The following is a 20181-nucleotide window of genomic DNA, read 5'->3' on the forward strand; positions in this document are numbered from 1 at the left end:
AACATTAGGACCCAGAATTTTGCTCCTTTAATTACTATGCTTCTTTTCCCAAACCTCTAGAAACAATTTTGAAAGAAAATGTTTGTATAAGAAACAGAGATAAAGAGGATGGCAATTTTTTAGAATGTGGTCAGCCATCTAAACAAGAATTAAATTAGAAATGCAAAAGTCAAATACAAGACAACCTAAAAATATGTAATTTTTTCAGTAATACTTTCTCCACCTTTTCACTAAGTTATAAATATAATCAAGAAAAAAGCAAAATAATCTCCACAGCAATACATATACTTTTGCTCAATTAACTGAATATATTCCATGTAAATAATCTAAAGTGTATTTCTAACAAATCAGTCAAGATACTGAGTATAGCATTTTCCATTCTATATCAGAAGGATAAATATTAGATATTTATCCACATCTATCAATAAGAATTAAGTACACTGGGCCTAATACTTCTCACATAATGTTTTAAAAAATCCACCTCAATAAAAAGACAATATTCGTAAATGTAAGGTTTATATTCAAGTGTGGATTACACAACCAAGGGAGAGAAATGATGGAACAGAGTTCCGAGACCTGAGGTCTAAGGCCTTCGCAGTAACTAATTAGCTTTATGTCCTTAGGTAAAACTAAAAACATCTTGGGCCTCAGTTTCTTCAATCTACAAAATAAGGCAGTCAAACTATGTGATCTCTAAAGCTACATCAGCTAAACAGTGTGGAAAAGCAAATGCTTGTCAATGCCTAGAATATACTATACTATAAAAAGTGTAACTCTTTGGGGTGATATCAAACAACACAATATAAACAAATCTTCTCCCTAAATTTGGAAGTGTATTTCTTACCCATCTAATCCCCAAGTTTATAGCTATTATCAAATAAAACCAGTACTTGGGAATTAATATATTCACTGAAATCTCATCTGCTTGTTGCTTATTTTTCTATAATATTTAAGTTGAGGAAGTGCCTCGACTGGGAAAATGCAGCATGCCCAATATAATTACTCTTTTAAAAAATATTTATTGAACATTTAGCCAGACATTGTGATAAGTGCTAAAGACGTAATAAGGAACAGGATAAGCACAGATCTTCCCTAGTAACATTTACAGACTAAAGGACACAGAAGCAAACGGGGAATTTCAATACAATGGGGCAAAGGCCAAGAAGAAAAAGTATAGCTTTATACCGTCAAAAAAGTATATAAATTCACCTTTCTGTCTCTTAAGGGAATAAATACTGGATCCAGGAATTAAATGTGTTCTTCTATGAACAACAGTGCACTCAGGATCCTGCCTGATGTGGAAGCACAGCTAATATCAGCTTTTCTTTATTCTCTGTCACAAAACAACAATGTAACATGTGGGCTCAACAGTGATTATCTCTAGTATGTGAGTCCATCCTGAGAGTGCTGGCCTGCGCTAGATTTGACATGTTATCCCTACCGTCTCAATGTGAATATCTTTGGTACTTCTCACTTCTTGCCATGATGTGAACAAAAACTGTGATCTGTGTCTTTGTCCTTGCTTCTCTTGGGGCCTTCCTGTCCAAACAGAAGTTTCTGACTATCAATCTCTCTGGTGGAAACTCTTTCAATACTGCCACGAATTTGCCTATCTGGGACACTACATGATCATTTATTCAGATACCAATCCCTGACTACTTTGGCTAGAAAATCCTGGAAATCTCTTTCTCCATCACCCTAGAATATAACATCTCTCATCATGTGCATGCTGTCAACAAAATTACTCCAGTCTGTCCTTTCCTCTGAATGTCTGAACAATTTTCTTAATTCAGACTCTCACTCTATCTCACTGTATGGGAAAAGCTTCTTAACTGGTCTCGCTACCTCAAATCTTACCAACTCTAATCTACCTTTCACCTCACTAGCAAAATATAAATATAAGCATGCCACTCTCCTGTTCAAAACTCCTGTGTGATTCTCCATGCAATGTAGATCTGAATCCAGGATCCTCAAAATGGCAAATAATGCTCTACTGGATGAACTTAATCCCTCTGGAGCCCCATCCCCTGCCATTCGCTGTGTCATACGTTCATATTTTACTATTGCTAAATCATTTGAGTGTTCTTTGCAGTCATCAAATTGCTTCTGTGCTGTGCCTTTCCTAGAACTTTGTTCTTTGCATGTTTGCTCTTTGCTCTTTAGCTGGATGGTTTCAATATTCATCTGGGACATCAGCCTCCGTGGCAGCTTCTGCATACTTCTATTACAGCTCGTACTGTAATATCTGCAATATCAGCTCGTACTGTAATATCAGACTGAAATTATCTGCATAGTCTGTCTTTCCTAAAGACCAGGAGAACGTCCTGTTCTTTGTTGGGTTTTTTTTTTGTTTCTTTTTTTTTTTTTTCAGATGGAGTCTCGCTCTGTCGCCCAGGCTGGAGTGCAGTGGTGAAATCTTGGCTCACTGCAACCTCCGCCTCCTGGGTTCAAGCAATTTGCCTGCCTCAGCCTCCCGAGTAGCTGGGACTGCAGGTGCCTGCCACCATGACCGGCTAATTTTTTGTATTTTTAGTAGAGACAGGGGTTCACCGTGTTAGCTAGTATGGTCTCAATCTCCTGACCTCATGATTCCCCCGACCTTGGCCTCCAAAAGTGCCAGGATTACAGGCATGAGCCACTGTGCCCGGCTGTCTTGTTAATTTTTTATGCCCACAGCATGTAACCGCATCTGAGACATAGTAGTTTCTCAGTAAATTCCATTAAGCTGAAGAAAACATGGCTTTACCATACCTTGTTAGAACCTGTTACAAAAACATACCCCTAATCTACGGAAACTGCTTACCTGGCATTCCTTAATGACCACGTGATGGTTAACACTGAGTGCCAAATTGATTAGACTGAAGGATATAAAGTACTGAGCCTGGGTGGGTCTGTGAGGGTGTTTCCAAACGAGATTAACATTTGAGTCAGTGGGCTGGGAAAGGGAGACTCACCCTTAATCTGGGTGGGCACCATCTAATCAGCTGCCAGTGTGGCTAAAATATAAGCAGGCAGAAAAATATGAAAAGACAGACTGGTCAAGCCTCCCAGCCTACATTTTTCTCCCATGCTGGATGCTTCCTGCCCTTGAACATTGGACTCCAAGTTTTTCAGTTTTGTAACTTGGACTGGCTCTCCTTGCTCCTCAGCCTGCAGATTGCCTGTTGTGGAATCTTGTGATCATATGAGTAAATACTTGAAACTCCCCTTTAAAAATAGATCTATTCCATTAGTTCTGTCCCACTGGAGAACCCTGACTAATACAAACCATCTCAACCCTCTTCCTTCCTGTAATTTCTTATTATTACCATTCATTAGCTATTTTACCTGTAAGTATAGTCCAACTCTCAATTGGACTTCATATCTTTATTATGCCACCAGTGCCAACAAAGCAACTGTGTGCAATCCCCACCCAATCCTTGTTTTATAGAATTAATACTAACAGAACAAATTCATTTGGTAGATTTATGAAAACAATTACTGAATGCCCTCAGAGGTCCTTCTAATACTGCAAGATGTCAGAATGGACTATCTGAAGAACAAATTCTACTTTCCATATAGTTTTTTGTCCTCGGATTTCAGATCTTATCTTCAATACTTATAGAGCTGTCCAGTCATAGTTCATGGGAATTACAGTACTGTAGCCCATCAATAACCTAACCCATCTTTCTAGAAAATAGATTCAATTCTCCCTTAGTCAGTTGGTCAGTGTGGTATTTTTTATCACAACCCGTTTACACTGTAGAAGGAACAGTTGTCTCATGCAGTATTAGAATGGGTCTGATCAGAAGTTCAATCCCATTAAATGATAAGGGAAAACTGCTCATGAGCTCCCAAATTAAAGAGCTATGATTAAGAATCATCTCTGGCTCTCATAATGTAACTGAACTACAGCAGTGAAAGCTTTCTGTTCAGAAATGATAAAGATTTTAACTTGAAAGAAAATTCTAAGTACATTGCTCTTGTTGTCAGAATTGTGAAGCTGAGGAAAAGAAAAATGAGAAATGCAATATTAATGCACAACAGAAGTTTCTGGCCAAAACATTCTGAGACAGCAAAACACGTGTATTCTAAATTCCCTATTCAGGTGGCATAAATACAAATTTGTATTTGTTTCTATCAAAAATGGCTAGAAATGCACAGGTTCACTGTTGTTAAAGTCTAATGCTCAATCACTATACTTTTATTTTCTTGTTAAGAATGCTTTGTTTTAGGAGGCTTCTCTAATGCATAGTTGGCCTTCAAAGGTAAACTTGATCTTTCCATCACCTCCCACCCATGTCTTACTCACCAATCTCAGGGCATTATCTGTGGTTACTCAAATATTCTCATCTTCATGTCATTGTTCTACCCATAACCAACTAACTGGAGAACTACATATTTTTGCAAGGCCAAGTTTAAATATTGCTTTTTTCCAGAAGCTGTCCATGACATTCTGGTAGCATCATACCCTCCCTTTCTCCCAGCACAAACAACAGAATTAGCTCTTCCTTCTTCTGTGTTCCTTTGTCAATGTTCACATATATCTATAATCTGGTTCTTAATATTTCAACAGTTTTACTTTCCTTTATTCTCTCATTACAGGCCTACATATTTAACTTTAAAATGTTAAAATAAGAAACATGGAGATTCCCTAAGTGGACTGCAGTGATATCTTCCCCTGCAATTAAGCATTATAGCTTCATATGTTCAGTTACATAACAAAATAAATAGCTAAACCAAATAGGATGGCTTAAAGATCATAAATATTACAATAACTTTAGGATTCAAAGATTAATTACCTTGCTTTCTGCTAACCAGCGATGTGGGTCATAATGTATATCAGGACCAGATGAAAAAACCTACAAAAGAGAAAACAGTCGATTAGAAATACATTTTTCTCTGACATAAACATATATAAAGGAAATTCTTCACCTCAGCATCCAAAAGTTTAGCTCCCCAATTTAAGGATTTAAGAAGAAAAATGTTTGCCCCAAATACTCAACCAGTTCCAAACCAGCATTCATTTATATGCCTTTTTACATATGTATTCATTTATTTCTGTATTGGCAATAAATATTTTGATGGAAAAATCAACTATCAAGTGCTATCATTGCTAGGATATGTGGAGGCTGATTCTATGGAGTTCCATATGGCAAACAGCTTCAATTAAAGTCAGTTTACTTCATTTCTATTTGTTTCCTTTCCTCAGTCTTGTTCTACATAATGTATTTCAAAGAGGGTTATATGTGATTACATGGAAACAATTCTTTCTCTCATTTATCCTTCTTTAATTTAATAGTAAAAGGGCCATTTTGTCTTATCAATGATTGTCAATAGACACAAACTCATCGACATGACTTCACGCAAACATTGCTTTGTATTTCAACATAGTAACAAAATTCTACAATAATAGTTCATCTACACTAGCTGCTTTGACTTCCTTCATGCCAACTCATTTATAAAATCCGTTGCATCTGGTTTTGTCATATTACTAAAGTAAAACTGTATTCAAACTTGGCAATGACTTTATAATTGTAAATACAAAAGTTTTTTCTCAATTTGTACTTTTGTTGAACTCTGTGCTACAAATAATATTTTTGAAGACCTCTTTCTCAAATGTGCCTGTTTAAAAATATCCTCTCTCTCTACAAGGAGAAGTCTGTTCCTATTCTCAAATACCTCCATACCTCCTGAGCTGTGTGCACATTGCTTCTTTGTCAGGAATATCATTAGTTAACTCATTTAGACAAATGCTGAAAGCATACTGAGTGCCCACCACATACCACATACATGAATATTGTATTCTTATATCCAATTTTCTCTCACCCACCTTTCTATCTAAATCTCACCCAATTCTCATATCCTCCCTGCCTTTTCAAGGAAATTTTCCCTAATCACCCGAGTTCACAGTATTTTCTTCCTCTTCCAATTCTCTACTACGTTACTGAATATTTGCAAACATCCATTTGTCATTGATTAGAATACACTTTTATTACTTTCTTTTTCATTCATGAACGTCATACATGTCAATTAAATCTTCTGTGGCCTAATAAAGATATTAATGTTTAATATCAAAGTAAAAGATAATTGGATATAAGTACAAGTAATGTTCACATTTTATTATTTGCTTTACGGATTTATCTATAGCTTCATGTTTAAGAAGATAGCCTTAACCTTCCAGGCATGGTGGCTCACGCCTGTAATCCCAGCACTTTGGGAGGCCGAGGCTGATGGATCACCTGAGATCAGGAGTTCAAGACCAGCCTGGCCAACATGGTGAAACTCGGTCTCTACTAAAAATACAAAAATTAGCTGGGCGTGGTGGTGCATGCCTGTAATCCCAGCTACTCAGGAGGCTGAGGCAGGAGAATTGCTTGAACCCAGGAAGCAGAGGTTGCAGTAAGCAGAGATCGTGCCATTGCACTCCAGTCTGGGGGACAAGAGCAAGACTTTGTCTCAAAAAAAAAAAAAAAAAGAAGAAGAAGATAGCCTTAACCATTTAACAAATGGTGTCAGCACAGTGTCTGGCACAGAGAACACAATAAGACTTTGTCTCAAAAAAAAAAAAAAAAGAAGAAGAAGAAGAAGATAGCCTTAACCATTTAACAAATGGTGTCAGCACAGTGTCTGGCACAGAGAACACAATAAACCACTGCTACTGCATATCAGGATGTCACTATCCATAAATAGGCTTCAAGGCCTATTACAAAAAAAGCACTATAACAGGTATTTGTCATTAAAAATATAAAGAAAGAGAAGCCATATGTATTTGTGAACATATTACTAAAAAAGGCAATACAAAATAATGATAGGTAACATTACTTGAGTATCCACTAAGCGCAAGATATTTGACCCTATAATATGCACCTTCTATATCTTATCTCACTTTATCTTCTCAATGAGCCAACTTATAACTGGAGACATGAACTCTTAGAGAGGAAAGAGCTTACATAACTTATCCAAGGTCATATATTAGAAATTTGCAATGACTTCCAATGTGAACCTATACCTGTCTTGATCCAAAGCCCATCGTCTTCATGCTCTAAAACTGAATGAATACTCAGACCAAGTGTTATGGAAAGAGAGAGACTAAAATAAGTGCAGTGCAGAACTAATCTATTTACTTGAGCTCTTGAATTATCAAAAACTGGCCTGTGAGAATGATATATCTTAATTCAGACACTTTCCTAATTGTTTTACAATTGTAGTGTACATCTGTCCTTCACTGTCAAACACATACATTAACTAAAGTGGAATAAGTAACAACTACAGTGACTTGAAAAAGGAAAATGTAACTAAAAATAACATCAACATTCCCAGGACTTTTCTCAAACTCATTTATTACATATCTATTTTCTAATCTATTCCACAGCACTGTTACTCTTTACATACAATGGCTGAAAATCTCATCAGCAATATTTCAAGAATCAATAAATGATTAAGTGGAATTATTCCTTTTTTGAAAACATTTTACATGATTCTTCCACACTCTCTCAGAACTATAAACTATAAAGCAAAGATAAATTTTATCTTTACCACACCCCTGGGTGGTCTCTTGAGTATGTTTCTTGAGTGCTATGTTCTTGAGCATTCCATTTTTTTCTCAGGTTTACAGCAATAAAACAACAGAAGTTACTAATGAAAAGAGGCCCACAATGAAAAAAATGTGGACTCTTAAAAAATTAATAGAATTTCCTTTCTTTTAGATTTATTTTCCACCCAAGACTTGGATTGAATTAGTCTTCCTCTAGGGGAAGAAGTGTAAAACCCATTACCACAGTCACTCCATGTCTGAAAGCCTATAAAAAATTGGATGCTTCTTGGAATATTTTGGAACGATAATTTGTGACTCATAAAGAAATAAAATATTTAAGCAATCTGCTATCTACACATCATGTATTTGCCTGCAATTGCCCATAACAAAGTGTGTATATATATATGCATGTATGTGAGTGCATATATATATGTGTGTGTATATATATATATATATCTTACAACATGATCCAGATGTTTCCATTTTACCTTCCCACATGATTGAAAACAAACCATCCTGTTACAAATATTTAAATATAGAATTAATATTGCATTGCTAATATATACTTCTTCTAGATAAAAATTAGGATTTTCAAGGCTCCACATTCATTAAATAAACACAAATATGACAAGTCTTAAATTTAAAAAGCAGCATTAGGAAAAAAAATTAGTCAGAATGATCATAGGCCCTACAATAGTTCTAAAAGAGTTAGTTCTCCCCCTAAAGCCAATTATTTCTCATATTAGACTCATAGTCTTTTCAAAGTAACACTTGAACTTAAAAAAAATTGTAAATGAGAATGCATATCGCAAAAATTCCATCAACTGTACCAAATTCTATTAGTTAAAATATTTCCATTAAAGACAAATTCTAAAAATGCTTTGACTGCAAGAGAATTAGTTATATTTTCTTTTAAACACAATTTAAGATAGAAAAAAAGGAAGAGAGAAAGAGCAAGAAAAAAGAGGGGAACATAGTAGTATGAGAAAGGAAGGTCATTCTAAAAGACGAAAAAGACAAATAAATGTCAAAATCAATAGTAGAAACTCCTGAAAAATAAAAAGCATTTCAGCATAATATCACAATGTGAGTGCCATCATATCACCAAATGCAGTAGATAGAGGGGTAAGTGATGCTAAATTGTAACGTATTATGGTTACACATATCAAAGCAATGTAATGTTCTCTGCATGTAAAATAGCAGCAAAACCTAGAGCTGATAGAAGTGCTTACCTGCAAGGAATCCAAAGCATCCATGATCACTTCTGTTTTTATTTATCATTTTACTATGACTCTAAATTGGGTAGCAGTATTCCATTTGTTAAAATAGAAAAGCTAAATTAAATACAGTTGGTTTAAATAGGGAAGGCGGATAACACAGTGGTTATTAATTTGGGTTCCAGAGTTAGACTCCATGGGTTTGAAGTCCTAGTTTAGCATTTAACCAGATGTACAGCCAAGGGCAAGTTACTTAAACCGTCTAAACCTCCCTTTCTCTTAAGTGGGTTTAATCAGAGTAACTAAAAGTTAGGGTTGTTTCAGAGGATAATGGAGAGACTCAAGCACCATGCATACTACAGTACCTATACTATAGTACTCAATAGATGTTAGCCGGTAATATACAAACAACAACAAAAATAGCCTGCGATAGTGAAAACTCAAATTCCAGGCCTCTTGACTCCAAGGGCTACCTCTGTTGTAAGACTTTTCTTTTTTTTTTTTACAGAGTGAGACACAGCCAGTTCAATGAAATAACATCATTCGTTCTCTCACCACAACTGTGCAATAGATCCAGCGCCTTGTTCTAAAAAATGCAAAATGTTATTTTGTTTTATAAAATTTTCCATAATAACCTGACTACCACACATTAAAATCCTATTATAATTATACATTAGGAAACTAACTGAAAATATAAGGCGCAATGAGAATTCATAATTACTTTTAATTTCTCCATCGAGTCCTTGGAGAATGTTTTACAAGCTGCATCAATTTCCTTTCCTATCACACCAAGAATGGATTCCTGTTCAGTCTCCAAGCAAAGAAGTTGATCCTTGAGCTGCAATCTGGCCTCTTCGATCCTCCTTAAGTGTTCCTCTTCAATGCTTATATGTTTTTCCTAAGGCATTGAAAGAAATTAAACAAGGTGATTACTATTAAGTGGAGGCAAGAAAATACTTGTAATATCTGTTCAACCAACTAGAAGTGGATTTGAAAAGAAATCTGATTCCATCAGTCCCCTTACTTTACCAAAATAAAACACTTTAATCTACTCATTAACTGAAGTAAAATTATAGAGTTCCATTGTAGGGCAGTTTGGGAACTGGTGAGCAGATATTTGGCAAACAAAATTATAATAATTCCCTAACCAAAAGAAAAAAAGAAGTAGAAAAAAGAACATTTTCCCATTTTAATAACATATTCTCAGTAATGAATGAGAGTAAAAACTGACGTCAGACACTGACTTCAAGCTTTCACTGAACATTAGTAAAACATCAGAAAATATAAACTGCTAAATATGATGCTAGTTTCTTCATTTGAGGAAAAAAATAAGCGTTACCACCTTTATCTCATCAAAACATAGCTTCAGAAAAATTCTAAGTTTCAAATGCAATTGCATTTACCACATAAATGCTTTTGAGTCATGAAAATTTGATAAAAGAAAGATGAAGGTACTTTTCATCTTGTCATTATATACTTAACGAAAAGGGAGCCCTTTAAGAGATTACAAGGACTTGGGGACCCACTCTAGGCAAAAACAATTCTAAATCATTATGATTATACAGTTACATTACTAGAGAAATTCCAAATGCATAGGGCTTGTAATAAAATAACAAAATCACTAGAATTATATGTCTAAATGGTGGACCAAATCCATGATGGCTAGCTATGACACCTTCAGTCATCACACTGTATAACCTAATCATCTTCAACTGGCCAGATAAATACAACAAAACCAGGAAAATTATGTGAGCAACAAACCCAACCTGAATTGAAAAAAAATAACAAGGAGATCCACTCATTAAGAATTAATCATGAAAGCTAGAATGATATTTTACTAAAAGAAACATAAATGATATTTCCTTTCAATTCAACTTACTTTAAAAACAAATGAAACATCCTCTGCCAGAAAGGACAGACCCTTTCATAATCTATCTTCTGCACTTCTCTCTTGCCTCATCTTCCTCCTTTCCACTCTACCAGAATTTGATTACTTACAGCATCTTAAATCCGCCTACATATGTCTCCCCAGACCACATCTGACTTGTACAACTCTGCTTGAAGTTGTGCTACTTCAAAATGGGGCTGGTAGCCAAGAGACATTTATCTCGAGGAGTTCATCTTAGTCCATCATCCGGGTCTGGATCTCAGCTTTGTAAACCTAGGAACTGGAATTTCTTTTTGGTACTCAGAGAGGTACTTTCAGCAGCAGAGTAACATTAAGCTCACAAGAGATTAATGTGTATGAACTAGAAAGCCACTCAATTAACTACATTCGTTTACCATGAGAACCGTAACTACCATATGAATCAGAATGTCCATGTCAGCATAACCAGTACATTTTCTCCCTATAGACAGATCTAGACGGGAAGGCAAACTATAATCAGACCATAGGTTAATGAACAGGAAATTAGAGCAAGGGGAGTTTGTTTTATGAAACAATGTTTAAATGGCATCCGACTAATGGAAGTCCAGCATGTTCACCACACATCAGGAATTTACAAACCACAATAACAGGAGCTCCATTCTTCTAGGTAGTGTTTGCATGGAGGGTGCTGAGGTGTATCTCCCTAACTTTCTTGTTTTTCCACATTGAGTTTCTGTCCAAACTCTCCCTACCAATTAACACATCATTTCTTTAGATTTATTAATATTTTCCCAAGTCTTGCTCACATCTAGGAGTTTTCTGAAAAATTAACATCCCAGCTCTGAACAATATTTGATAATTGTATCATTTACTCATTAGAAAGCAACATTATTACTAAGTCTCTAGGTGATATTTGCCTCCCTACTGTTCCTGTGTATCTACCACCTATACCTTCTTACTCTTCAAAGTTTATCCTTTAAGATGCTGCATCCTTTCTTCCTGAATTCCTGAAGCAAATCATTCCCATAGTATATTAGGTGTATCATAATTTTTTAATTTTTTTCAAATTGTAATATAATTATTTGCTTGTGCACCTATCTCCCCAAATAAACTGCTAATTTCAGAAGTCCACAAAACATGTTTGTAATCATCTTTAAACTCCTCCACTTTGCTGAATAAATGATTTAAACATTTTTTGAAGACTCAAATTCAATATGTTAAAGACGATTTCATCAATTACCATGCAGAGCTTATAACCTGGGAGGCTACTGAGGTGTGCTAGGAGGTTTCTCCCCACACATACATAAGGCCTCCTGATGGTGCAGTATTTTCATGGTCTGATAGTAATAAAGAAAATAAAAACCCTGTCAGAGACTACTGATGTATTAAAAGACTGCCCATATTTTACATCTAAGCAATTCAAAATAATGTTATAATTGATCTTTCTTTTCTCACTTCCCTCAAAGCCAACTCTCTTTCATCCACTACTACTTTTCTGTGGTCTCCATTACTTGTCTCTTATTAATAAGAAGACAAAACTACTTCAATCTTTTGATATTCTTGAGAATGTTGATACTGTCAGAAAAACCTCTATAAGTTCGGTCTCTTTAGAAAACATAGAAAATTTCATTATCCACTTCACTATCTTCTGTGGGACAGTTGTATGCTATGTCCAAGCTCTCTTTGAAGTAAAAGTAGTAGAACTATGGGCTTACATGGATCTTAAAGACCAGTAAATTCAACTACTTGCTCCTTCAGGATTCCCTTATTTGGCATTTTTGACAGTTGAGTTATCCAACCACTAAATGAACACAAGTGTCAAGGAACAGAGTACCTGACAAAGCTGTAAACTCTCTCCATCAGTGTCCAAGCTATATGCAACAATTAAACTAAACAAACAAATCCTTCACCCCCACTAAGCCTTCTAAACTTCCAGGTAAAGATTTTTGTTCCTTTCCCTTGTTTTTTATTTGATTAGGTTTCAGATGCATAGTGGTCTCCATTGTCTGCATGAACTCCAAGACCCTAAATCCAAGAGTTAAGTAAGCTCTTCCACACCATACTTCAGCAGTTATAATTTCATTCTTTCATTCATTCATTCATTCATTCATTCATCCCCTCATCCAGCAAATATTTACCTAAGTCCTATTCTAGACAAGACATTCTCGTGTCCACTATAGATGGAGTAAGTGATTGCTTCTCAGCCTTTTGGCTAAGATCGAGTGTGGAGACAGAGTAAATGACACAGACAGGCAGGCTCCTACTCTCATAGAGTCAACAAATATTTGCATGAAATGTCATTACTTTTGTCCCATTCGTCTGGTTTGGGCATATTTATTACTAATTATGGTACCCAATGAATTAGTGCTTTCTCCCAGTTTCATGTTTTAGAAATAGATGTGCTGACTAAGCAAACACAGCTAATTCTGGGGGAGGGTTGGGGCTGGAAATTGGCTGAAGTTAATCCAAGTATCCTGTGAGATTTAGACGCATTCAAATAAGTAAGGGCAGATGATAACGTTTAGGCACTATTAAGGCTATTCCCTGGTCTTTCAGTCAATTGAGAGGGGGCAATATCCCCTGATTCTACAAGATTAACAAAAAGCTACCAAATTTCTAGAGAACCAGAGGCAAAATGTGGTATTTTAGAGAATGATTAGAAATATGGAAGACACAATCTAACTTCAATGTTTCAGGGTGAAAGGACACAGATGCCTGGAGCTAGGGAATGTAGGTAACTTCTTTTGGAGAGTAGGGAGGAAGGCAGATGAAGCTGACTACAGCAGTCTATGAGATCCAGGAAGAAAGATATCCTAGATAATGGCTGAGTTTGAGAAAGAACCTCAGAGAATAAAACAACCCCTAATTTTACATTTTAGGTAACCAAAGCTCAGACAGACTACATAACTTGACTGAAATGAAAGAACCTATTAAATACAACCCCATAACCTGATCCCCTGACTAGTATTCTCTTGTAAAATGCTAGAAAGGCCAAGGCCTTAACATTAGAATTTAGAAAAACAATGTGAAAAATTCAGAAAAATTTTCAGCAAGTTATGTGAGGACTAATGTCCTAAAGTAGAAAGGAGAAATCAAAAATTAAATTCTGAATGAGCCTTATTATAAATGAAAATATATGACATATTGACATATTCAGAATAGACCACAAAATCAAAAGCACACTGAACGTGCATAATATCCCAAACTTTTAAAGGGGCTATCCATCTGCGCTGAAGAAGTATCTGTGTACACATGAAATCTGCTTTAGTCCAATTTTCAAGTGTGCTAATCACACACTGAACAAGGTATAGTTCCATCATCAAGACAGGAAAGGTTTTACGAAGCTTCTATTTTAGGACAAGAAAGGCTCATACTGTTGACACTTAAGTATAAAGAAAACGTAAAACAAAACTGCTGACAATCTCATGATAAACACACACACACACTCTGTTGACTGGTTTGATGAACTGTCCTATAATTCAAAAGATAAGAAACGCTGTTGTAATTATAGATTTATGTTTCAGCATGCTCTTTACAACTCAGAGTATTCACTTTCCCAGAGGCTCTAAAGATTATAAGGAGATAGATCTTATCAGAAATATAAAAGCTTCAATAACAGAAGAGCATGCCCAAAATAGTATCTCTTTGGTAAAAGGTTATGAGATTCTTTCAATGTCTTAAGAGTTCCAGAAATGCCACTTTATTTGGAATATGGCTATTACATGAAGTAAAAACAGTTCATCAAACACCTTAAACAGAAATATTACATTAAATAAAGTACACTGACATGACTAAATAAATCATTAATTTACAAAGGTAATGGTTTTCCTTCACTGAAAACTAACTTGAGTCAGCAAATGTGACAATATTTCAGTCCCAAAGCCATCTTTACATATGTCAACAAAGGGTAGGGGGAGATAGGATAAAAGGTAGAGAAAGAGAGAAATCAAATAATATTAAAGGCTGAAATAAAAACTAATGCAATTTAAGCAAAGTTACTGGAAATACAGCTTGTTGAAACTACCGACATGCACACATCCCCTAAAAAGTTTTGAGGAAGAATATTTTCATAACTCAAGATAACTGATATGCCTAAGCTTTAAATCCAGGACACTAGCATTACAAGGCAAATTATGAAACTATCCTGAACAAAAATTGGATCTGTCTGGAAGCCATTATTTATCTGACTCTCTAAAGAAGGCTCATATTCTTATACCAACAGTTGACTCAGCTGCAAAGAAGTTAGGATACAACATAAAATGTCAACCAGGGCAGAAACTACAAAGGGCAACTAAAAGAGAAGATAACTGCGATGGATACTATAGGAAACTTGGAAATAATTTAAGCTGGAAAATTACCACACAGCAGTTTCAACTGTCTTACAAAATGGCCAAAAAGAAAAAATAACACATCAAGTGCTGGTCACATCATAACCACTTTTTTCAAGCTTATTTCTTAAAACTAGATTTTTACATAATGGAGAGCTCCTTAAACTCAAAACTTGTCTACATATGAAATATCTAGACTGATATCAAAAAATAAATAAGACAAAGCAAAAATAACTCTAAAATCAAGAGTTCAGATGAGTTTGAAAAATCTCCATGGATTTACCCTACATATATCATTTGCCCTCTGGGAAACCAACTCTTCTCAGGAATATAGAGGAAAAGGAAGGTGAATTCCTAACTCATAAAAGTCCAGTAACACACCCCTCCTTCCTCACCCACATGGTTGTTAGAACAGTGAAAGATTACCTGACTTCTTGCACAGGAATATTAGGTGCCCCTTCTCTGTGCTACCATAAGAAGTTATGATTAATAGTGCATTAAGAGCATGTGACAGCCTTAGTAAAACAATAGAGCTAATAGAAAAAAGGAATGGCAAATGGAAACACTGGCCATATGATTTGATGCAGGTTAAAACTTAGGTATGAAAGGCTTTGCAATCTATAACCACTTTAAAAATTTTCTGCTCTGCCACTCACTACTCTGTGTGTCTTCTATGTTGTCTCCTCATCAGACTATGAGTACCTCTAATGTGAAGATCTTATCCTTCTTTATTTACATATCCCAGCCCCTACTAGACTCTCACATAGCAGTCATTTGATACATCTTGCTAAAACATAAATAAGCTTTTATGCTCTACTCATTGACAAGCATTTTTTGAGCATATTAAATGTGTCAAGCATACAACCAACAATACAACAAGTTTTAAAAATCATAAACAAGAAAAAAATTTTAATCTCTGAACTCAAATAACTTCTTGTGCTACAGTAAGTTAGTTCTCTTTTGTTGCCACAGTTAATTATTTAATTCATTGAGGACAATCATCTTGTCAGTAGCAGGCTATTGTAACTATTAAGACAAGACGATATCACAATAGTGAGAGCCCTGGAAGTGGTAAGAAGTATTCAGATGCAGAATCAATTTTAAAGTAGAGTCAATAAAATCAGCTGATGAACTAAATACGGGTCCATGTGTGAGAGAACGAGCTGATTCTTTACATGTATTTAACAAGCAAAGGAACACCGTGATTTCTACTCTAAGATTGGTTTCTAAAACAAAAATGCTACCATTTTGTGGGTTAGATACACTCTCTTCCTTCTCCTCTGATAAGCAGAGGATTGCTTTATACTATTTCCTCCAAAAGAGGGGAAGAAGTTATGATTAATAGCGTGTTAAGAGTATGCAAGAGCCTTAGTAAAACAAAGAGGCTAATAGAAAAATGGGATGGCATATCGAAACACTGGCTTTAAGATTTGATGCAGGTTAAAACTTGGGTGTGAATGACTTTCCAATCTATAACCTGGTCTCAGGCAGGCTTACAAAAGTTTCTTTCCATAAACCAGAATCAAAAAAATGGAAATTCTAATTCAAACTTTTAACCACATTTAAAGAAATTATTCTGCCTCAGGCTTTTCATTGTCTTTTTCTAGGAAAGTATTGAGCAATACAAAGACGATTAACAGCATAATCAAAACGTGTTAGGATATGTATTGGATACGTTCCTAGAAATTAATATTCAAAGTTGAAATAACAAATACCTTCTAAATGATACTTTATGCATTCATTAAGTTTTATTCTTATTACATATTTCTCTCAAGACAAATGCCTGGAAATAGAAATAACATCCATAATTTAAAAATCAGCCAATTTTGATGCATTTCTATTTCTGAAATGAAATATGGACAAGGGAACAAACAACTAGAGTTTCAAATTATACATTTAGAACGAACATTGTTTAATTTTCAAAAGAAAAAAATTATCATTCATCTTGAGAGAAATGTTTATAAGGTTACAGTGTCTTTAATAACCATCAAGATTTCTTCCTCTCCTCTTTTTTTTTCTTAGAGGATACTGAATTTTATTCTGAATTTTTTTTTTTAATTATACTTTAAGTTCTAGGGTACATGTGCACAACGTGCAGGTTTGTTACATATGTATGCATGTGCCAAGTTGGTATCCTATACCCATTAACTCATCATTTACATTAGGTATATCTCCTAATGCTATCCCTCCCCACGCCCCCCACCCCACGACAGGCCCCGGTGTGTGACGTTCCCATTGTTCAATTCCCACCTATGAGTGAGAACATGCAGTGTTTGGTTTTTTGTCCTTGCAACAGTTTGCTGAGAATGATGGTTTCCAGCTTCATCCATGTCCCTACAAAGGACATGAACTCATCATTTTTTACAACTGCATAGTATTCCATGGTGTATATGTGACACATTTTCTTAATCCAGTCTATCATTAATACTTTTATTCTTATGAAAGAATATTTTTTAAACTTAAAAATGGATGTCCAAATAAAATAACCTGTAGATAACAAGCACCTGTTAGGTGTTTTTCCTAAAATTTATTGATTATTGCTTGTTCAACATTAAATAACAAAATGAATTGAGTCAATAAACAATTTAAATGCTGATGAAAGAAAAACTCAATGAAAACAAACCCAGACATTCACTTTATGTTCCCTTTTAGGGTCAATCAAAGCCAGCTAGGACTGCTTAATTGAAACAGATGTGATACAGAACTTTCATGTTGCCTATTCCATTGGCTTTTTTCACCTCAACCAATGGTATACACCATTATTTAGCCTGATACCCACACTACAGGAATCACTCACAACTGTGTAAGTAAATGAAATCGAGCTAATAGTAAAGGATTTTAATGGAAAGTGCAGAACATGTTTGCTTTCTCCTCTAGACCCTTGTAGTTATCAACCCCTCAGTGAGTTAAGGATTTAATAGCAGGCCTCTCAATCAAGTCCAAGTCAGGAGTGGGTACAACTGGTAAACTTTGACTTTACTCCGGTAATTCACTTAAAATCAACCTCTTTGATTGTAAATAGTTGGTAGGAAAGTCATTGCCAATTGAGTAATTTCAAAATGGCTTCATCATAGCTGTGTTCTAATTCAGAAAGTAGAAACCAGAAGTACTTCTATCCACCTTTATTTTTTTCCCTTCTCTTTGCCACAGCTGCACATATAAATGCATCCTCTCCCTTCCTATTGTATATTCACTTCATTTTTGCATTCTAAACTGTTTTCTTAACATCTGACATTACATTTCATAAATGGGAAGCACTCTGTTATTTCAGCCTATTCTCTGTAAAAGTCAAGGAGTACTCTGGGCTTAATGGCTACATGTGATTCAATTAAACATACTTTAAATGAAAACTCCTAAAAATGTATCATTTGGCTTCAACCATTTTATTATTTTTATCATTGTTTTTATTAAGAAAATGGGAATCTAACAGGAAATTACTCATAACATCCTAGTTAGTGTTTACTTAGAGTATCTGGTTTAAATTTGCTTCTAAATTAATGTGTGGTGACTACAACTTCATTCTACTCACACAACTTAAAATATCTGTAGCACCAAAAAAAAGACCACAAGCTGCCTAAAAATGGCCTAAAGTGTAAACATTAAAGTAAATGCTAGAAGTCAACAGCTCATTTGCTTCTATTTTTCTGATTTCTCCAGAAAAATCTGAAGTCAGAAAATTCTGCCTGCTACCATCAAATACCTCTTAGTCAAAAATGTGACAATGTGACTTTGCAAAGTAGTGAATACTTCATAGAACAGACATCTGAAAATCATATATATTTTTCCCCATCATCAAAAAATAGCAATCCTAAACAGATGGTTAAATTAGAACTGAAACACAAAGTTTAAAAACACTGATTCACTTTTTCCTCTCACAGATATCTTTTATGTGGAAAGTTCAGGTTTTAATTAGATTTTTCTAACAAAATCATTGATGACTCACATTCCAAAATTTGTCAGACTAAAAAATAAGAGTATATGGTAATTTGTTGAATGCAATAACCCCAAATTTAAATTCAATGCTGAGTTCAATGAAAAGAGAGTCATTTTGCTGGCAATAAATAAAGGAGAAGAATACAAGTACTGTATGCTCATATCCTGTTTCTACCATGTTTCTATGCAATGTTGAGCAAGTCACTATATTCTCTCAACTTCGGTTTCTACCATCTGTAGAAATAGGCACCATAAATACACTTGCAAATGTGAATTATAACTAGCATTTTTTAAAGATCCATATGTTGTATAAGAAAACGATTTCAAGTGTTTTTATCTAACATAATGACAGCTTTAAAATGTTACTAGGTGTCACTTTATAGATGACTTAAATAAATCTTTTCATGGGAAGGAACAAAAATGCATTTCTATGCATCCTGATCTATTCAACACAAGTTCCTATCAATTGCTATAGCCTTAGATGTCTCATCATTTGTGGTCTTAAAGTATCTCTTAATTGTTTCATTGAAGTTTTTCTCATCTTCTGAAAGAATTAATAGCAGAAAATAAGGTCCTCTAAAGAGAACTAAGCATAGCTATTGAAATAAGTAAGTATTAAATGAGATAGCTGAGTGTCTCCAGTTAACACTGGCCAGAAATGGTTCTTACCGATTCTGATCAATGGAAAGAATAGGACTGGTAACCCTGAGTCCTATTTCCATTTCTACCCAAGGATAGCTGGGAGCTCTTAGGTAAGTCAGTTAACTTTTTGGGCCAGAACCTCATCTATAAAATAAGGTATTGGGAGCTGACCTTCTGTTTAAGATTATGTTTAAGCTGACCTTCTGTTTAAAATTCTTATAAACTTTAACACTGATACCAAATGTTTTTTGGAATTACTGATATGGACAGTACACATGGAAATATGGGGTAGAAGAGGGCAGATGCCCATAAAGGCTGCACCCTCAAGGCTGGAAACCCATGGCCCTAAAGGAGAACAAAAATTACTGTTTTGTTTTTGTGCCCAAAAGTTGCCTTTTGGCCCACCCATCCCTCTATCCAGTACCCATATAAACCCCAAACCCCTGGCTCCATGAGCAGAAAAGAAGATGAACAGAAGGGCAGAAGAATGGCAGAATGGTGTGACAGACAAAAAAGAGGAGCATCTGAACATCGAGAGGAGTTACACTGGGGACGGCTGTAGAGGAGATCGGCTGCTGGATGACCAAACTCCAGGGGAAGATCATCTTCCCACTCCATCCCCCCTCCAGCTCCCCATCCATCCTGCTGACAGCCACCTCCATCACTCAATAAAACCAT

General features: G+C 35.3%; 1 protein-coding gene across 15 annotated transcripts in view; it reads right to left on the reverse strand.

The window, feature by feature from the left end:
- CEP128 (centrosomal protein 128) overlaps positions 1-20181 on the reverse strand; it is a 449614-nt gene that overhangs the window by 255484 nt on the left and 173949 nt on the right. For all 15 annotated transcript variants that reach the window (XM_063715661.1, XM_063715658.1, XM_063715660.1 and 12 more), the window contains 2 exons: positions 9455-9631; positions 4782-4841 (listed from right to left, as the gene is read on the reverse strand). In XM_063715661.1, coding sequence (XP_063571731.1) covers positions 4782-4841; positions 9455-9631 — 237 coding nt within the window. The remainder of the gene's footprint in view (positions 1-4781; positions 4842-9454; positions 9632-20181) is intronic.

This window comes from Pongo abelii, chromosome 15 (genome assembly GCF_028885655.2).
Source record: "Pongo abelii isolate AG06213 chromosome 15, NHGRI_mPonAbe1-v2.0_pri, whole genome shotgun sequence".
NCBI lineage: Eukaryota > Metazoa > Chordata > Mammalia > Primates > Hominidae > Pongo > Pongo abelii.